Source organism: Dama dama, chromosome 22, assembly GCF_033118175.1.
Source record: "Dama dama isolate Ldn47 chromosome 22, ASM3311817v1, whole genome shotgun sequence".
Taxonomy (NCBI): domain Eukaryota; kingdom Metazoa; phylum Chordata; class Mammalia; order Artiodactyla; family Cervidae; genus Dama; species Dama dama.
Window position 1 is genome coordinate 490308 of NC_083702.1, and position 14825 is coordinate 505132.

General features: G+C 58.8%; 2 protein-coding genes across 7 annotated transcripts; both read left to right on the forward strand.

The window, feature by feature from the left end:
• The first annotated feature begins 1233 nt into the window (after window positions 1-1233).
• CHKB (choline kinase beta) lies at window positions 1234-4691 on the forward strand. Of its 5 annotated transcripts, none has more exons than XM_061124222.1 (11): window positions 1234-1608; window positions 1787-1895; window positions 2164-2277; window positions 2469-2602; window positions 2873-2968; window positions 3169-3227; window positions 3315-3396; window positions 3525-3633; window positions 3778-3881; window positions 4155-4249; window positions 4395-4691. In XM_061124222.1, exons 1-11 carry the CDS (start codon window positions 1385-1387, stop codon window positions 4568-4570), a joined length of 1302 nt encoding a protein of 433 aa, XP_060980205.1. In that variant the 5' UTR covers window positions 1234-1384; the 3' UTR covers window positions 4571-4691. The 5 variants fall into 5 exon arrangements, with proteins under 5 accessions (XP_060980205.1, XP_060980207.1, XP_060980206.1 ...); XM_061124223.1 differs by having other exon boundaries at window positions 1240-1608; window positions 4155-4236; XM_061124225.1 differs by having other exon boundaries at window positions 1511-1615; window positions 2164-2365.
• A 130-nt stretch (window positions 4692-4821) lies between these two features.
• Window positions 4822-13513, forward strand: CPT1B (carnitine palmitoyltransferase 1B). Of its 2 annotated transcripts, XM_061124220.1 has the most exons (19): window positions 4822-5334; window positions 5804-5963; window positions 6301-6440; window positions 6747-6921; window positions 7134-7235; window positions 7424-7561; window positions 7659-7736; window positions 8619-8726; window positions 8801-8885; window positions 9498-9693; window positions 9980-10165; window positions 10246-10351; window positions 10441-10557; window positions 10981-11145; window positions 11222-11356; window positions 11451-11603; window positions 12115-12228; window positions 12760-12852; window positions 12982-13513. In XM_061124220.1, the coding sequence occupies exons 2-19, from the start codon at window positions 5823-5825 to the stop codon at window positions 13063-13065; spliced, it is 2316 nt and encodes a 771-aa protein (XP_060980203.1). In that variant the 5' UTR covers window positions 4822-5334; window positions 5804-5822; the 3' UTR covers window positions 13066-13513. The 2 variants fall into 2 exon arrangements, with proteins under 2 accessions (XP_060980203.1, XP_060980204.1); XM_061124221.1 differs by lacking the exons at window positions 4822-5334; window positions 5804-5963 and having other exon boundaries at window positions 6381-6440; window positions 6655-6921.
• The last annotated feature ends 1312 nt before the right edge of the window (window positions 13514-14825 follow it).

A 14825-nucleotide genomic window follows, 5' to 3' on the forward strand; every position in this document is an offset into this window, starting at 1 on the left:
GTGGCCAAAGTATTGGAACTCCAGCTTCAGCATCAGTCCTTCCAAAGAATATTCAGAGTTGATTTGTTTAGAACCAACTGGTTTGATCTCCTTGCTATCCAAGGGACTCTCAAGAGTCTTCTCCCACACCATAGTTCAAATGCATCAATTCTTCAGCACTTAAAAGGCACTCAGCCTTCTTTATGGTCCAACTCTCACATCCATACATGTTGTTCTTGTTCAGTCCCTTAATCCTGTCCAACTCTTTGTGATCCCATGGACTGCAGCATGCCAGGCTTCTCTGTTCTTCACCATCTTCTGGGGCTTGCTCAGACTCATGAAGGGAACGACAGAGGATGAGATGGTTGGATGGCATCACTGACTCGATGGACATGAGTTTGAGCAGGCTCTGAGAGTTGGTGATGGACAGGGAAGCCTGGCATGCTGCAGTCCATGGGGTTGCAAACAACGGGACACGACTGGGCGACTGAACTCAACCAGAGATAGGACCTTGGCTTTGCTACTGCGCTGGCCTTACCAAAAGCTCGCACTACCTGGTCTAAAATAAGGCTTTTCCTACCTCATTTCTTTGTCACAATACATGCTGCGTGTTTCCTTCATAGTTCCTTTCACAATGTGTAACTGTCTTGTATGTTTATTATCTGTCTCCTCCCACTGCAACTAGTATAGATGCTCCGGAGGGCAGGCATGTATCCATCCTGTATAGTTTGCTGTATCATACAGATTCAATCATATATATGATATACATATACATATTAATCATATATACATATCATATATATATCAGCAATCATATAGATTGCTACAGTTCCTGGGGTCGCAAAGAGTCAGACACCACAGAACGACTGAACTGAACTTCCTTGCCCGACTGCCCCGGGGGCCAAATGTGTCCACGAAGGGCCGCCGCCGCCCACGCTGCACTGTGCGCTCCCGGACCCTGGCGAAGGCCCACCTTGCCTCACGGGAACGTTGCTGGGTAGCCGCCCGGAAGACTCCGAGCCGCTCCTAGGACGCGCCACCTGCCCACGCGATTCGCCCACGTGACCCGACCGTTCACAACGCTTCTGATTGGCCCGCGCCATTTCCTGCTTCCGGGTTGCGGTCCAAACAACGGCCTATCTCTCGGGCGGCCAGGCCAAGAGAGAGACGCCATTGGCCGTCGCCCTGAGCAGGGGCGGGGCATAGCCGTCGGAACGCGCGCCCGGACCAAGGTCTCCTGGAGAGCCGAGCGGCGCCGCCGAGAGCCGAGTGGAACCAGGGGAACCCGAGTGCGACCCGAGCCGCGCAGGCTGGCCGGAAGCGGAGCCGAGCGCGGCCGGAAGGAGCCGAGCGCGCCCGAAGGGCCTGATCGGCGACGGGGCGTTGGTCCGGCCGTGCCGGAGCCATGGCGGCCGAGGGGACCGATGTGGTCGGAGGCGGGCCTCTCGGAGGCTGCCTGACCAAGGACAGCTTGCTGCAGGCTAAGTGCCCCGACGCGGCCCCAAGCCGGCGGCGCAGCTCGGCGCGCTCACGAGACGCCGAGCGCCGCGCCTACCAGTGGTGCCGAGAGTACTTGGGCGGGGCCTGGCGCCAGGCGCGGCCGGAGGAGCTGAGGGTTGACCCCGTGAGGTGGGAGGTCAGGGGTCAGCCCCTCCTGTGCGCGGGCCGGGTGGGGCTCGGGCCCTGGGGACTCTCGGCGTTCCTGGGCCGGGGGCGGGCCGAGGGCACGGGGCGTGGGGCGCCGGGGCTAGACGCCGGGCCGGTGGAGCGGACGGCGGGGTGAGCGCGCCCTGTTGTGGGTCTGCAGCGGAGGCCTCAGCAACCTGCTGTTCCGCTGTTCGCTGCCGGACCACCTGCCCAGCGTTGGCGAGGAGCCCCGGGAGGTGCTACTGCGGCTATATGGGGCCATCCTGCAGGTGAGGGGCGAGTGAGCGCCGCCGTGGCCTTGAGACCCTACGCCCAAGTCTGGCATTGGTGTGGTCCCCACTGCGCAGTGGAGGACACTAAAGTTCAGGGGCTAAGTATTTTGTCCGTTATGAAACCAATGCCTGCGCTCTGGAACGCCCGCCCCGGGCGGTGAGTCCCAGCTGTAGTGGGAGTAGCAAGGCGACCCTGCGTGTGTTAGCACCCCTTTGCCTCTGGCCCCTTGTGACTGTGGTCCCTTTACTGTCCATCTTCCTTCAGGGCGTGGACTCCTTGGTCCTTGAGAGTGTGATGTTCGCCATACTTGCAGAGCGGTCGCTGGGGCCCCAGCTCTATGGAGTCTTTCCAGAGGGCCGGCTGGAACAGTACATCCCAGTACGAGCCCGGCCCTGACCTACCCGAAGCACCTCCTTCCCCCCCCCCACCCCCTTCCCAGTGTCTGCCTTCACATCCCTCACCCCAGGTAGGGAGTTTTCCCCAAGCCCTGACTCCCCCCACCTCCGTTCCTCCACCCTTCCCCCACCTGCCCCAGCCCCTTCACCACCCTGATAGGTTCCTGGGTGCAGAGCAGGCCACTGAAGACACATGAGCTTCGAGATCCAGTGTTGTCTGCAGCCATTGCCACGAAGATGGCCAAGTTCCACGGCATGGAGATGCCTTTCACTAAGGAGCCCCACTGGCTATTTGGGACCATGGATCGGTGAGTCAGGAGCCTCCTCAGCGCTCCTGCACATGACTGAACCCCCAAGCTACCAGTCATTCCTTTGGGCTGCGACTGAATGTATCTGATGATCTGTCCTCCCCTCCAGTAGAGTGACGCCAGTATCCCACTCTCTAGCGTGGCCTCTTACAGAACAGGCTTCCAAAGATTGCCAGACAAGCCATTCAGTGACAGAACGGGCAGGACAGCCTGGCTGAGGGGAGAAGGGAGGGATAGCACACTGAGTGTATCCTGTTATTTGGGCTTCAGGTACTTAAAGCAGATCCAGGACCTGCCCCCCACCGGCCTTCCCCAAATGAACCTGCTGGAGATGTACAGCTTGAAGGATGAGATGGGCAACCTCAGGTCGGGGCAGACGGGACAGGGTAGGGGCAGGGGTCGGGGAGGAGGCTGGACAGAAGAGCACAGGAGGTGTGGGGTGTGAGTACCTAGTGGGGTCCTCCCCGGGATTTGCTGAGGGCTGGAGTCCAGGCCTAGCCCACAAGAGTGCTTCTAACCCTCCTTTGTCACTCTGGCTCAGGACCCATGCCCCTGTTCCCCTACAGGAAGCTGCTAGACACTACCCCATCACCAGTGGTCTTTTGCCACAATGATATCCAAGAAGGTAAGAGAAGGCATCTGAGTCTCCCAGCCTCAGGTGAGGGGGGCCAGAGGACCCTGGAGTGACCAGAACCTCACCACTTTCCTCCAGGGAACATCTTACTGCTCTCAGAGCCTAAAAGCACTGACAGCCTCATGCTGGTGGACTTCGAGTACAGCAGTTACAACTACAGGTGAGGGTGAGCAGGTGGCCTCCTGTGGGCCTGTTCCCACAGTGCCCTAGAAAGGCGGACCAGGTTTTTATCTCTGCATCCTAGCTGCCCAGGGTATTTGGGGCTGAGTGTCCACCTTATTCCCTCAGGGGCTTTGACATTGGGAACCATTTTTGTGAGTGGGTTTACGATTATACTCACGAGGAGTGGCCTTTCTACAAAGCACAGCCTGCAAACTACCCCACTCAGGGACAGCAGGTATGTGGGCCAGAAGCTGGGGGAGCAGGACCTGGCCTGTACAGGAGGAGGAGGGTTAAGTCTGGAAGGAATGGCGAGGAAGGGTGTTAACTGGGAAATTCTCGCCAGGCTCCCCATTTCCTGACTCTTGTCTTTTGATCTCAGCTCCATTTTATTCGCCACTACCTGGCAGAGGTAAAGAAAGATGAGACCGTCTCCCAAGAGGAGCAGAGGAAACTGGAAGCAGATTTGCTGGTGGAAGCTAATCGGTGAGGGGAGACAAGTGGCAGGGTAGAGCAGGATGCAGAGGAAAGGGAGACAGTGGCAGGTAGACACCGGGTTGCAGGTGAGGTGTCAGTGTAGATTGGGGGCAGGAAGTGAGGATGAGGTCTGAGGCTGATGGAGAACAGTTTGAGATGGGGAAGAGTCAGGACAGGGTGGGTTAGGGTGACAGGAGAAGTCAGAGCCTTGGGGCTCAGCCATCCTGGTGGTGGGGTTCAGGCAGTGCCGGGTGTGCTCTGAATGCTTCTCCTGCCCCTTAGGTATGCCCTGGCATCTCATTTCTTTTGGGGTCTCTGGTCCATTCTTCAGGCATCCATGTCCACTATAGAATTTGGTTACTTGGTAAGTAACCCAGGTACGTGCAATAGATGCAGGGAGGGAGCACATCAGGGCCTCGGGCCCTCTCGGACATCAGTGCATAGTCAGGTGGCCACGGGCAGACTGAGGGGCTGGGGGGTGCTGGGCCCAAGCATTCTCACAGTCCGGGGTTCTTTCCCTAGGAGTATGCGCAGTCTCGGTTCCAGTTCTACTTCCAGCAGAAGGGCCAGCTGACCAGCTTCCACCCCTCGTCCTGACTCCACTTCCGACTCCTTGCATTTCTCCTGGAACCTCCAGGGCAGGTCCTTGGAGGGAGGGGCACAGGGGAGGCCCTGGGGACTGGGCTGAGCCCCACTGAGACTGGGGTTAAGGAGGCTCACCTCCCCCAGACCCCAGGTTCGAGCAGGTTCCCACCGCAGGCAAGTGGGCAGAAGCCCTGGCATATGTACCATAAGACAATAAACTAGCTGCATCCCTCACACACTGTCCTAGTCGTACTTAGGTGCTGCGGAAAGTACTCACCAGGAATTGCACAGATTGACAAAGGACCACTGCGGGGAGCCTCACTTTCCCCTCCTGAGAAGTACAGCTGTTGGGTGATCTGGGCTTGACGGTGGTCAGGGCCTGTTCTGCCAGTGGGAGCCCTCTGCACCCCCCATCCCTGACTACAGCTTAGAAGTGATAAATACCTGGGGGACTTGGGTCGGGTACTAGGGAGTAATGAGTGCAAAGAGGGCCCTGGGGCGGGGTTGCCCCACCCTAAGCACTGGCCATCAGGGAACAGAAGGCACAGCTGACACCCGGTGACCTTTTCCCTACATTCAGCTATTTTTAGTTCAAATGCCGCCCTCCTCACGTGAGCCCCGTTGGGCACCTCCAGGCTCCCAGACCTTTCAGCCATCTTCAGCTTGCAGAAACCCACTCACTCCCTGTCTCCACTCCTGATTCTCATTGTGAAGCGGGGTAGATTCTCATTGCTGCCCCGAATCTGTTCTCAACCCAAATTTGGGAGTGGGTGTCAGGTTCCCGGCGAGGGCGGGACTTAGGTGGCTTGCCCTGAAGGACGTGCGGACACGGGCCAGAGCAACTGGCCCCACAATCGAACAGGAGCAAACCCCAGCTGTGAGTGGAGTTGGGGGCTAGCTCCAGCCGCCGACCGGGCCCAGGGCTCTGAGCTGGCGTGGGGGTGGCGGCGGGGGGTGGGGAGAAGGGGTCGGTGGAGGCTGGTGCCAAGGTCCCACGTGGCAGGGCTAGGGGTACGCACCCCCCGCCTCACTCCAAACCAGACCTACTCCGCTTCCGAGGCCACTCGCCCACACCCCCGAGGCCGCCCTTCGCTGTCCTCGGGGTTTCTCAACTTTTCAAAGCCCTGACCCCCTTGCCGACCACCGCACCATTGTGCGAAAGTTCTGAGGCGGTTGGCGAGGCTGAAGGGCCTGATCTGGGACCAGGGGTTGGGGGAAACCATGACACTGCGCGGGGGCTGGCCCAGGGAGGGTGGTGGGGGCGGGCCAGGAGCGCGGACAATAGCGGGGGCGGAGCTTCGGCTCCGCGGCTGAGCCTGCCCACGCCCCCTCCTGCCGCCTCCCAGGTGCCAAGCAACCCTCAGGATGGCGGAAGCGCACCAGGCTGTGGCCTTCCAGTTCACTGTGACACCAGAGGGGGTCGACTTCCGGCTCAGTCGGGAGGTGCTGAAACACATCTACCTGTCTGGGATCAGGTCCTGGAAGAAACGCCTGATCCGCATCAAGGTGGGCACAGGTGGTCCTGGTGTCTACCTCCCAGCAGATGCAGAATCCAGCCTTCCAGGGAAGCAGAGGCCTGGTGTCAGCTACTGCCCATTGTCAAGGTCCTCCTCCCCTACCTGGGCTGGCAGCTCTGCTGAGTGACAGGCTCCAGCCCTGCAGAACCCAGAGGGGTGCTCAAGGTGGGGAGGGGAGAGGGGAGCAGGAGGTGGTCGTGGGACACAGTAATCAGGTGCTGCAGGTGTGGGAACTTGGAGGAGGAGTAAAAGCGGGCAACGAACTCATAGGCTTCCACTCACCCCAGTCCTTCCTGCTCTGTGAGCACGCCTGTTTCTGTCCACAGAATGGCATCATCAGGGGCGTGTACCCTGGTAGCCCCACCAGCTGGCTGGTCGTGGTTATGGCAACAGTGGGTTCCTCCTACTACAACCTGGACATCTCCATGGGACTGGTCTATTATATCCAGAGATGGCTTCCTGAGGGGTAAGAAGTAAGGCCATGAGAGAGGGCTGGGTGGCCTCTGAGGCCAAGACTCCTGGGCAGGTACAGGTCAGTAGCCACTGGAGGTCACAGGGCAGCCTTCCCTGGAGACAGCCACCATCTCAGTCCCTGCTTCTGTGAGTTCGTGTGTGATGCTCTCAGGTGCTCAGATGTGAGTATATCCAGGGAGTTTTTCTCCTTTGGTGCCTACCCCTAGATGGCTTTATATACATCAGGTCTGCAGAATCAGAATTTCCCTGAGGCTGGCCTCAAGTGGACCCCCTGCAGGCCTCTCCCCTTCTCTGACAGACGTCCCTCCAGGACCCCATACACCCGGACACTTTTCAGCATGGCCATCTTCTCCACGGGGGTCTGGATGATGGGCATCTTCTTCTTCCGCCAAACCCTGAAACTGCTTCTTTCCTACCACGGTTGGATGTTTGAGATGCACGGCCAGACCAGCCACTTGACCAGAGTCTGGGCTGTGAGTGGAAGCCGGTGGAGGGATCCAGGCATCTGGTTTGAGACCGCAGGGCCTCACTTTGGGCTCTGAGCTGGGGGGGACAACCAGACAGGCACTGGTGCCTGGCGGGGTTTGTCCCGGTTTTGAGGGTCTGGGGCAGCCCCTCCAATGTTTGCTAGTTTCCATTCTTTCCTCCAGGCTCCCCCTCAACATTCTCCACTCTGTATCCTCAGGTCTGTGTCCGCCTTCTGTCCAGCCGACGGCCCATGCTCTACAGCTTCCAGACATCTCTGCCCAAGCTGCCAGTTCCCAGTGTGCCAGCCACAGTTCATCGGGTGAGGGCCTGGATCAGGCATCCCAGTGTGCAGGGCAAGCTGTATTCAAAGAACTCATTCAAACGTGAGACTGCCCCCTACAAAGAGTCAGCCTGAGAGGGAGCAGTCAGGCTGGGCTTGGAAGAAGGTCAGGACACAGGCGGCTCCTGCTGCCTGGCCCTCACACTGATGGTGACTTGCCTGGACAGTACCTAGAATCCGTGGAACACTTGTTGGATGATGAGCAATATTATCGAATGGAGATGCTGGCCAAGGAGTTCGAGGAGAAGACTGCCCCCAGGCTGCAGAAGTACCTGGTACTCAAGTCCTGGTGGGCAACCAACTATGTGAGTTCTACCTCCTGGGCTTACCCTCACCCTCCTTATGTCCTGGCTGTCCACACTCCACCCTCTGCCCTGACTCTAACCTCCCATCCACCCCCAGGTGAGCGACTGGTGGGAAGAGTACGTCTACCTTCGGGGCAGGAACCCCCTCATGGTCAACAGCAACTACTACGTCATGGTAAGAGTTGGAGCCACACGGGCTGGTCTGTGCTCAGCTCTGTCCTCACTCTGATCTCCGGGCAGAACCTGGAGGACGGCTCAGAGCCCTGGTGGTAGTTTCCGTGAGCAAGTGGAGGTTCTGGAGTGAGGCCTGAAGCAGAGGGAAGATGGGGGTGCGTGTCCTAGAACAGTCGTCAGGAGGCTGCTTCAGGTGATGGAAATACTAGGGATCCGGAGAACCGAGTCGACCCCGCGGCCTGATGCTGTCGCCCCCTGGGGCTCCTCAGGCTCACTGCCCTGCCCAGCTCAGGCTCTGTCACTCCCTTCCTTCTTCTCTCACTGGCTTTCCAGCCTTGACTTCCCAGCTGTCCTGACACCTTACCAGGGAACTTCCCTAAGTGCGTCTTAAGTAGATCCAGAGTTGCTTCTGTTAGGGCTCAGGTCCCTACCCCACGGGACCAGCCCTTTTCCTGCTCCCAGGCCAAGTGTGCACAGCCAGCCGGGGATGCCGCCCAGCCACAGGCCTGCTTGCCTCTCTCCTTTCCTACTTCCAAAGCACATTGCAAGTAGGGTGCTGCCATTCCCCTCCTCCACAAAGCTATCTTTCTAGAAACCTATGTGCAACTTGTCTAGGCCAGAGGTTTTAGGCTGTTCTGTGGTAGTGGAACCTCTTCCTCAAAGAAAAATAAACAAAATGTCAACAGATACAAGGGGTTTGGAAAAGCAGCTTAGGTCGAAGCCAGGGCAGGGGGTGATAAGACCAGTCATGCGTTTCACCTCTGGTACTTGGCCTCAGAGAGTACATAGGATGCACTGGGGGAGGGGACGAGACACCCCAGACAGAGGGGCCGCTGTGCACATCCGTCACAGCCTCCCTACAGGCTCTGCTGTCTCCCTATAGGACCTAGTGCTTGTCAAGAACACAGACGTGCAGGCTGCCCGCCTGGGAAATGTTGTCCACACCATGATCACGTACCGCCGTAAACTGGACCGTGAAGAGATCAAGCCTGTGAGTTGTGCTGGGGGTGAGGGTGTGACCAGGAGAGTGGCCTGCATCTGAGCCGTGCTTGGCCTCCCCCCCAGGTGATGGTGCTGGGCCTCGTGCCCATGTGCTCCTGGCAGATGGAGCGGATGTTCAACACCACTCGCATCCCGGGGAAGGACACAGGTATCGGGCCGCAGCCGGGCACCCATGCTGGGGTGCGGGTGGGGGCCCCTCCCTGCCAGCCATGGGCCCACCATGCCAGTGCCCTGCTGCCTGCTGCTCCCTAAGCCTCTGAGCGTCTTAGGGTCATGAAACTGCGAAAGATAGTCAGTTTGTGGCCAATAGTAGACACCTACTGTTTGTAGGCATGATGCTACTACTGGGAGCCTGAGAGACCAGGACAGAGCCCCTCCATGCAGGGGCTCCCGGTGCAGGGGAAGTCTCCTGCACAAAGAGCAACAGGAAGCCTAATGGAGCTCCTGCCTTGAGGAGCCTGTAGAGGAGGAGGGACACCCTCTTCCCTTGCCCAGGGGCACCGGAGCATCACCTGCATTTCTGGCTCTGGGGCAGTCTGTGATTTCCTAGAGCTTCAGATTTCCTCTTCTGTGAAATGCCTCATGGGACTGTGGTTGGCATTAAGTGAGAGACATGGAAGCTCTGGCTCGATGCCCAAAGGTTGGGGGAAGGCAGGCCAGGAGGAGGTCCTCGTGGGGGACCCAGAGGCTGGGGGCCTCTGGGGAGGTGTGTGGGGCGGGGGGACCTGCTTCTGTCTGAGCACCCTGGCCTCTGCCGCAGACGTGCTGCAGCACCTCCCGGACAGCAGGCACGTGGCCGTCTACCACAAGGGCCGCTTTTTCAAGGTGTGGCTCTACGAGGGCTCCCGCCTGCTCAAGCCTCGGGACCTGGAGATGCAGTTCCAGAGGATCCTGGACGACCCCTCCCCACCCCAGCCCGGGGAGGAGAGGCTGGCAGCCCTCACTGCAGGGGGAAGGTATAGGGGCCCAAGTTGGGGCGCCAAGAGGAGACAAGTTCGGTCCCGCATGCCACCCTGGCACTCGGGCTGGAGGCCTGACCAGGGGAGGGACATGGGCCCGGTGTCCTCTGGGTTAACTAGGACCTGCGGTCATCAGGAACACTGATGGTAGCAACGGGGAGTTGCTGCTGTGACCTCTAACTGCTGGTGGCTGGATGGGGGTGTGCAGAGGGTGGGGACACAGGTCCTGGGAAGGGCTCTCATCCTGTAGGGGGCCCCACTCACTCTGCCCTTGTGCCCTCAGAGTGGAGTGGGCTCAGGCACGCCAGGCCTTCTTCGGCTCTGGCAAGAACAAGGCTGCCCTGGACGCCATCGAGCGCGCTGCTTTCTTCGTGGCTCTAGATGAGGAGTCTCACCACTATGACCCAGAGGACGAGGCCAGCCTCAGCCTTTACGGCAAGGCCCTACTGCATGGCAACTGCTACAACAGGTACCATGCCCCGGCTCCCCCGCGCGCGTGCCCCCGGGCTCCCCCCGCCTCCCCCTACTGCCCTTCTCCTCCCGCTGCAGGTGGTTCGACAAGTCCTTCACGCTCATCTCTTTCAAGAACGGCCAGCTTGGACTCAACACAGAGCACGCGTGGGCAGATGCCCCTATCATAGGGCACCTCTGGGAGGTAACAGGACCTGGGAGGGGCCCTGCAGGGCAGGCTCGGGGCGGGGCGGCAGGGCAAGGATGGCCTCTCAGCCTGACCTTCCCCTCCAGTTTGTCCTGAGCACCGACTCCTTCCATCTGGGCTACACAGAGACGGGGCACTGTCTGGGCAAGCCCAACCCTGTGCTGCCCCCCCCTCAGCGACTCGAGTGGGACATTCCAGAGCAGGTGTGCGGGCCTAGAAGGGGCAGGGGTGGGTGTGTGAGAGTGACAAGGGCCTGAGATGCCCTGCAGGCCTCCCCTTTGTCCCAGCCCCACTGTCAGGGGAAAGGTCCGAGTGTCTCTCATGGTCCAGACAGACTCCAGGGAGAACAGAGATCCCAGGACTGTCTGGGGGTTGGAGAAAGACGTGAGGTGTGAGCTCATGTCTGGGAAGCACCTGTCGGTGACCCCCTCCCCAACAGAGCCCAGCTGGGCCTCTGCGCTGATGCCCCCGGCCTGTCTGTGGCGTCTCCTCCTGAGGACGTCGGGCACACTGAGGCCTGCCCAGCCTTGCCTTCCTCCGTTACTAACCCTCGGGCCTTCTGGACATGACCCTGGAGTCCTGCTGGAGAGCTCAGCCCCCAGCTGACCCCCTCCGTGTCTTGGCAGTGCCAGGCGGTCATCGAGAGTTCCTACCAGGTGGCCAAGGCGCTGGCGGACGACGTGGAGCTGTACTGCTTCCAGTTCCTGCCCTTTGGCAAAGGCCTCATCAAGAAGTGCCGGACCAGCCCTGACGCCTTCGTGCAGATCGCCCTGCAGCTGGCGCACTTCCGGGTAGGAGCCCCGGGCTGCCGAGCAGGCGGGGTGGCACCCAGGTCCACCCCAAGGCTCAGCCTTCTGTGTTCCCCAGGACAGGGGCAAGTTCTGCCTGACCTATGAAGCCTCAATGACGAGAATGTTCCGGGAGGGCCGGACGGAGACTGTGCGTTCCTGCACCCGGGAGTCCACAGCCTTTGTTCAGGCCATGATGCAGGGGCACCACCTGGTAAGCCCTCTGTGGCCTTGTGCTGAGCTGACCGCATGGCCTCCTGCTGGTTCAAGGTCAGACCTACTCTTCATGATCCTACTTCTGCCCCCAGAACGAAGACCTCCAACATCTATTCCAGAAGGCTGCTGAGAAGCACCAGAATATGTACCGCCTGGCCATGACAGGGGCTGGGATTGACAGGCACCTCTTCTGCCTTTATGTGGTCTCCAAGTACTTGGGAGTTGAATCCCCTTTCCTGGCTGAGGTCAGTGTGGACGGGTGTGTCTGTGTCCTTAGGCCCGCTCTCAGTGGCTCTTCCTGCTCCATGCCCCACCCAGGCATGTGGACTGGCCCCGAGCAGCAGCCTTCCCCTTGTAGAGTGGGTGTTGGCATGAGGGGGGATGGACGGACAAACATGACATGTCAGGGGTGGCAGCAGCCATGAGGGAAGTTCAGAGGCTCAAGGGGACTGGGGTGTCTGGGTGGAGGGAGCCTTCAGTGCCCAGCCAGCCACTGAGGCCACGGGGTGGGATATGGAACAACAGCTCAGGGTGCGGTAGAGGCAGGGGTGGAACAGGCAGGTCCCGTGATGGAGGGTTTTGTGCAGATGCTGTGATGGTGAGAACAGACCAGGGGACCAGGGCCACAGTCAGGAAGGTCCTGCATCCGTGCCTTCCGCGTCCTCAGCCGGGACAGTGCCAGGCTTGAACAGGTGCTCAGCCACCACCTGTCTGCAGGTGTGCAGAGCATCTGACTGCAGGGCCTCCCTGTCACAGGTGCTCTCAGAACCCTGGCGCCTCTCCACTAGCCAGATCGCTCAATTCCAGATCCGCATGTTCGACCCAAACAAGTACCCCAAACACCTGGCTGCTGGCGGTGGCTTTGGCCCTGTAAGTGCTCTTGAAGGTGGGCAGATGGGTGGGACCAGGGGACGGGGGTGTCATTGGAGGGTGCAGGGACTCAAGGAGGTCGGACCAGAGGCAAGAGCACAGGCCTGGACCTGCCTGGCATGGGAACAGAATGGGTACCTGTCGACCTGTTGGGAGGAGAGTGGATGGGACCTCACCCCTGTCAACACCCCCTGCTGGATTGACCCTGCTTGGAGCTGATGTGCCCTCTGAAGGGGGCTTACAGAGAGTCCAGCTCTCCCACTGAGACTCACACAGGCTAGTTGGTCAGGGAGCTGGAGACGCCCTGGAGAGAGGTGGTGCTCTTGAGCCTCCTGAGGGAACGCAAGGTTGTGGATGGGGGTCTGGTGGGGTCTGCAACCCTGGGGCACAGAACTCCTGTGTTTTCCCATGGTTTCCTGGGGGTGGGCGCCTTCCTGTGAATCTTGTGGGCAGAGCAAGGATAACATCAGCTTGGCTTTCAGATCTTCAAGGTCAGCTCACCTCTCCTTCTTTACCCTCGCGCTGCCTCAGGTGGCAGATGATGGCTACGGCGTTTCCTACATGATTGCGGGTGAGGACACCATCTTCTTCCACGTCTCCAGCAAGTTCTCCAGCTCAGAGACGGTGAGTCTGCCCTGCTGCTACTCCGCCTGAGGAGGGTCAGCCCAGGGCACGTCGGGAAGGACCCTTGCTTCTGGGGCCAGGGGGTGGGGGGCTCGCCTGGAGGTTGGTCTGAACTCTTGACTTCCACAGAATGCCCAGCGCTTTGGCAACCAGATCCGTCAAGCTCTGCTAGACATCGCCAATCTTTTCCAAGTTCCCAAGGCTGATGGCTAAGGGCTGGAGAGATGCCAGCTGCCCTTCTGTCCCCACAGAGTGGAGGAGGGGGCCTGTGGTCGGCCTGCAGGCACAGGGGTGGCAGCGCATGGGTGCCCAGGCTCCAAGAAGATCTCTGGAAACAAGTGCGCTCCCAGTTGACATTGCTCCCTGAGGGCTCAGGTGGCAGAGGTAGGGCTGGAGGGAATCTTGATTTTTTTTTTTTTTCTTGCTAGATGCTAATAAAGATAAGGCTGTATGGTTCTGTTTTAGCCCTTAAGTACCTGTGGGTTTTTTGGGGGATGGGGGACTAGGAGGCCCTTCCCTTGCTCCAGCTCAGGCCAGGGAGGTGGCCAGGGAAGGGCTAGGGCTGGAGACTGTGAGAGGCTTCTGATCTGCTTTAAATATGGGTCTCTGCTGTCCACACCCACATATGCACCTGGAATAAAATCTTGCTTCAGAACCTCCACCCGTTCCCTGGTGCCACTGTCTGCTGGAGCTAGGGCCCACCTGCCTCCTCTGCACCAACATGCCCTCTGCACCTCCCTGGGCGGAAGCACAGCTCTGTGGAGGCCTCGGCATAGGGAGGAGCTGCAGTCCCAGGCCTGAGTCTGGGTGCCAGGTGGTCATGTCTGTGAGAGGACATATGGGGTAACCCAGAGCAACAGGCATTCCTTCCTTCAGGTCACCTTTTTATTAAAATAATATTCCGAGTAAACAAAAAAATTAATATGAAAGTATAAGCAGGTACTCAGTTACCATTGCCACAAGCCTGAACGAATCTAGATCTCATTGCTCTGCTAGATGCTGAGAACCAAATGTGAATTAGATGCAGTCCTCGGCCTTCTCTTATTAGCCATTGTTTACTGAGCGCCCACCACCTACTTGGCTCTGTGCTGGAGAGTCTGTGGTGAACAAGGCACCGCCTGCCCACGAGGATGCCACCACTTGGTGAGGCAGGTGTGGATCGGGGGGCGGAGCAGCTGGCAGGGACACCAGGAGGCTTTTGAGTAATGCGCTTAGCAAGTGCTCACTGAGTGCTCAGTGTGCTGAGCACTGGGATACAGCGGTGAGCAAAACTGGCACAACAATCCCTCCCTGTGGGGCTTCAGAGTCTAGTGAGGGAGAAAGGCAATAACCAAGAAGAATGAGCAAATTACATAGTAAGTCAGATGGTAATCAGTGCTAAGGAGAAAAATAAGTGAGGGGAAGGAACAAAGAAGGGGTGGGTGGCAATTTCAGACAGAGTGGCAGAGGCAGGCCTTCCCAAGTGGGGCTATTTGACTCAAACCAGCAGGAGAGGAGGGTGCAATCCATGTATATACCTGAGGGCAGGGTATTCCAGGCCAAGAGGGTGGCAAGAGTCAATGCTTCATGGTGGGAGGAGCCTGCTGGGGTAGAGGAACTGTCCCCAAGGTCTGTGGCTGGCATTAGGTCAGGGGAGGGGCAGAAAGGGACAAGTGGAGAGGGGCAGCAGGGGCTTCGTAGGCCAGGCTCTGGCTTCTCTTCTTGATGTGGGAAGCTGCTGGGGTTTGAGCAGAGGATGATATAATCTGTTGTAAATTTTAATGGGATTATTCTGGCTAACCAGAATAATATTAGAACAAAGTAGGGCACAATACTTTGGCCACCCGACGAGAAGAACTGACTCATGGGAAAAGACCCTGATGCTGGGAAAGACTGAAGGCAGGAGGAGAAGGGGACGACAGAGTGTGAGATGGTTGGATGGCATCAGCACTCAATGGACATGAGTTTGAGCAAGCTTCTGGAGTTGGTGATGG

Coding starts and splice junctions, on each gene's coding strand:
- CHKB (XM_061124222.1), top strand. CDS start 1,385: ATGGCGGCCGAGGGGACCGATGTGGTCGGAGGCGGGCCTCTCGGAGGC. Junction 3,882..4,154: donor TTGCTGGTGGAAGCTAATCG/GTGAGGGGAGAC, acceptor CCTGCCCCTTAG/GTATGCCCTGGCATCTCATT. Junction 4,250..4,394: donor TTACTTGGTAAGTAACCCAG/GTACGTGCAATA, acceptor TTCTTTCCCTAG/GAGTATGCGCAGTCTCGGTT.
- CPT1B (XM_061124220.1), top strand. CDS start 5,823: ATGGCGGAAGCGCACCAGGCTGTGGCCTTCCAGTTCACTGTGACACCA. Junction 11,604..12,114: donor AATCCCCTTTCCTGGCTGAG/GTCAGTGTGGAC, acceptor TCCCTGTCACAG/GTGCTCTCAGAACCCTGGCG. Junction 12,229..12,759: donor CTGGCGGTGGCTTTGGCCCT/GTAAGTGCTCTT, acceptor GCGCTGCCTCAG/GTGGCAGATGATGGCTACGG.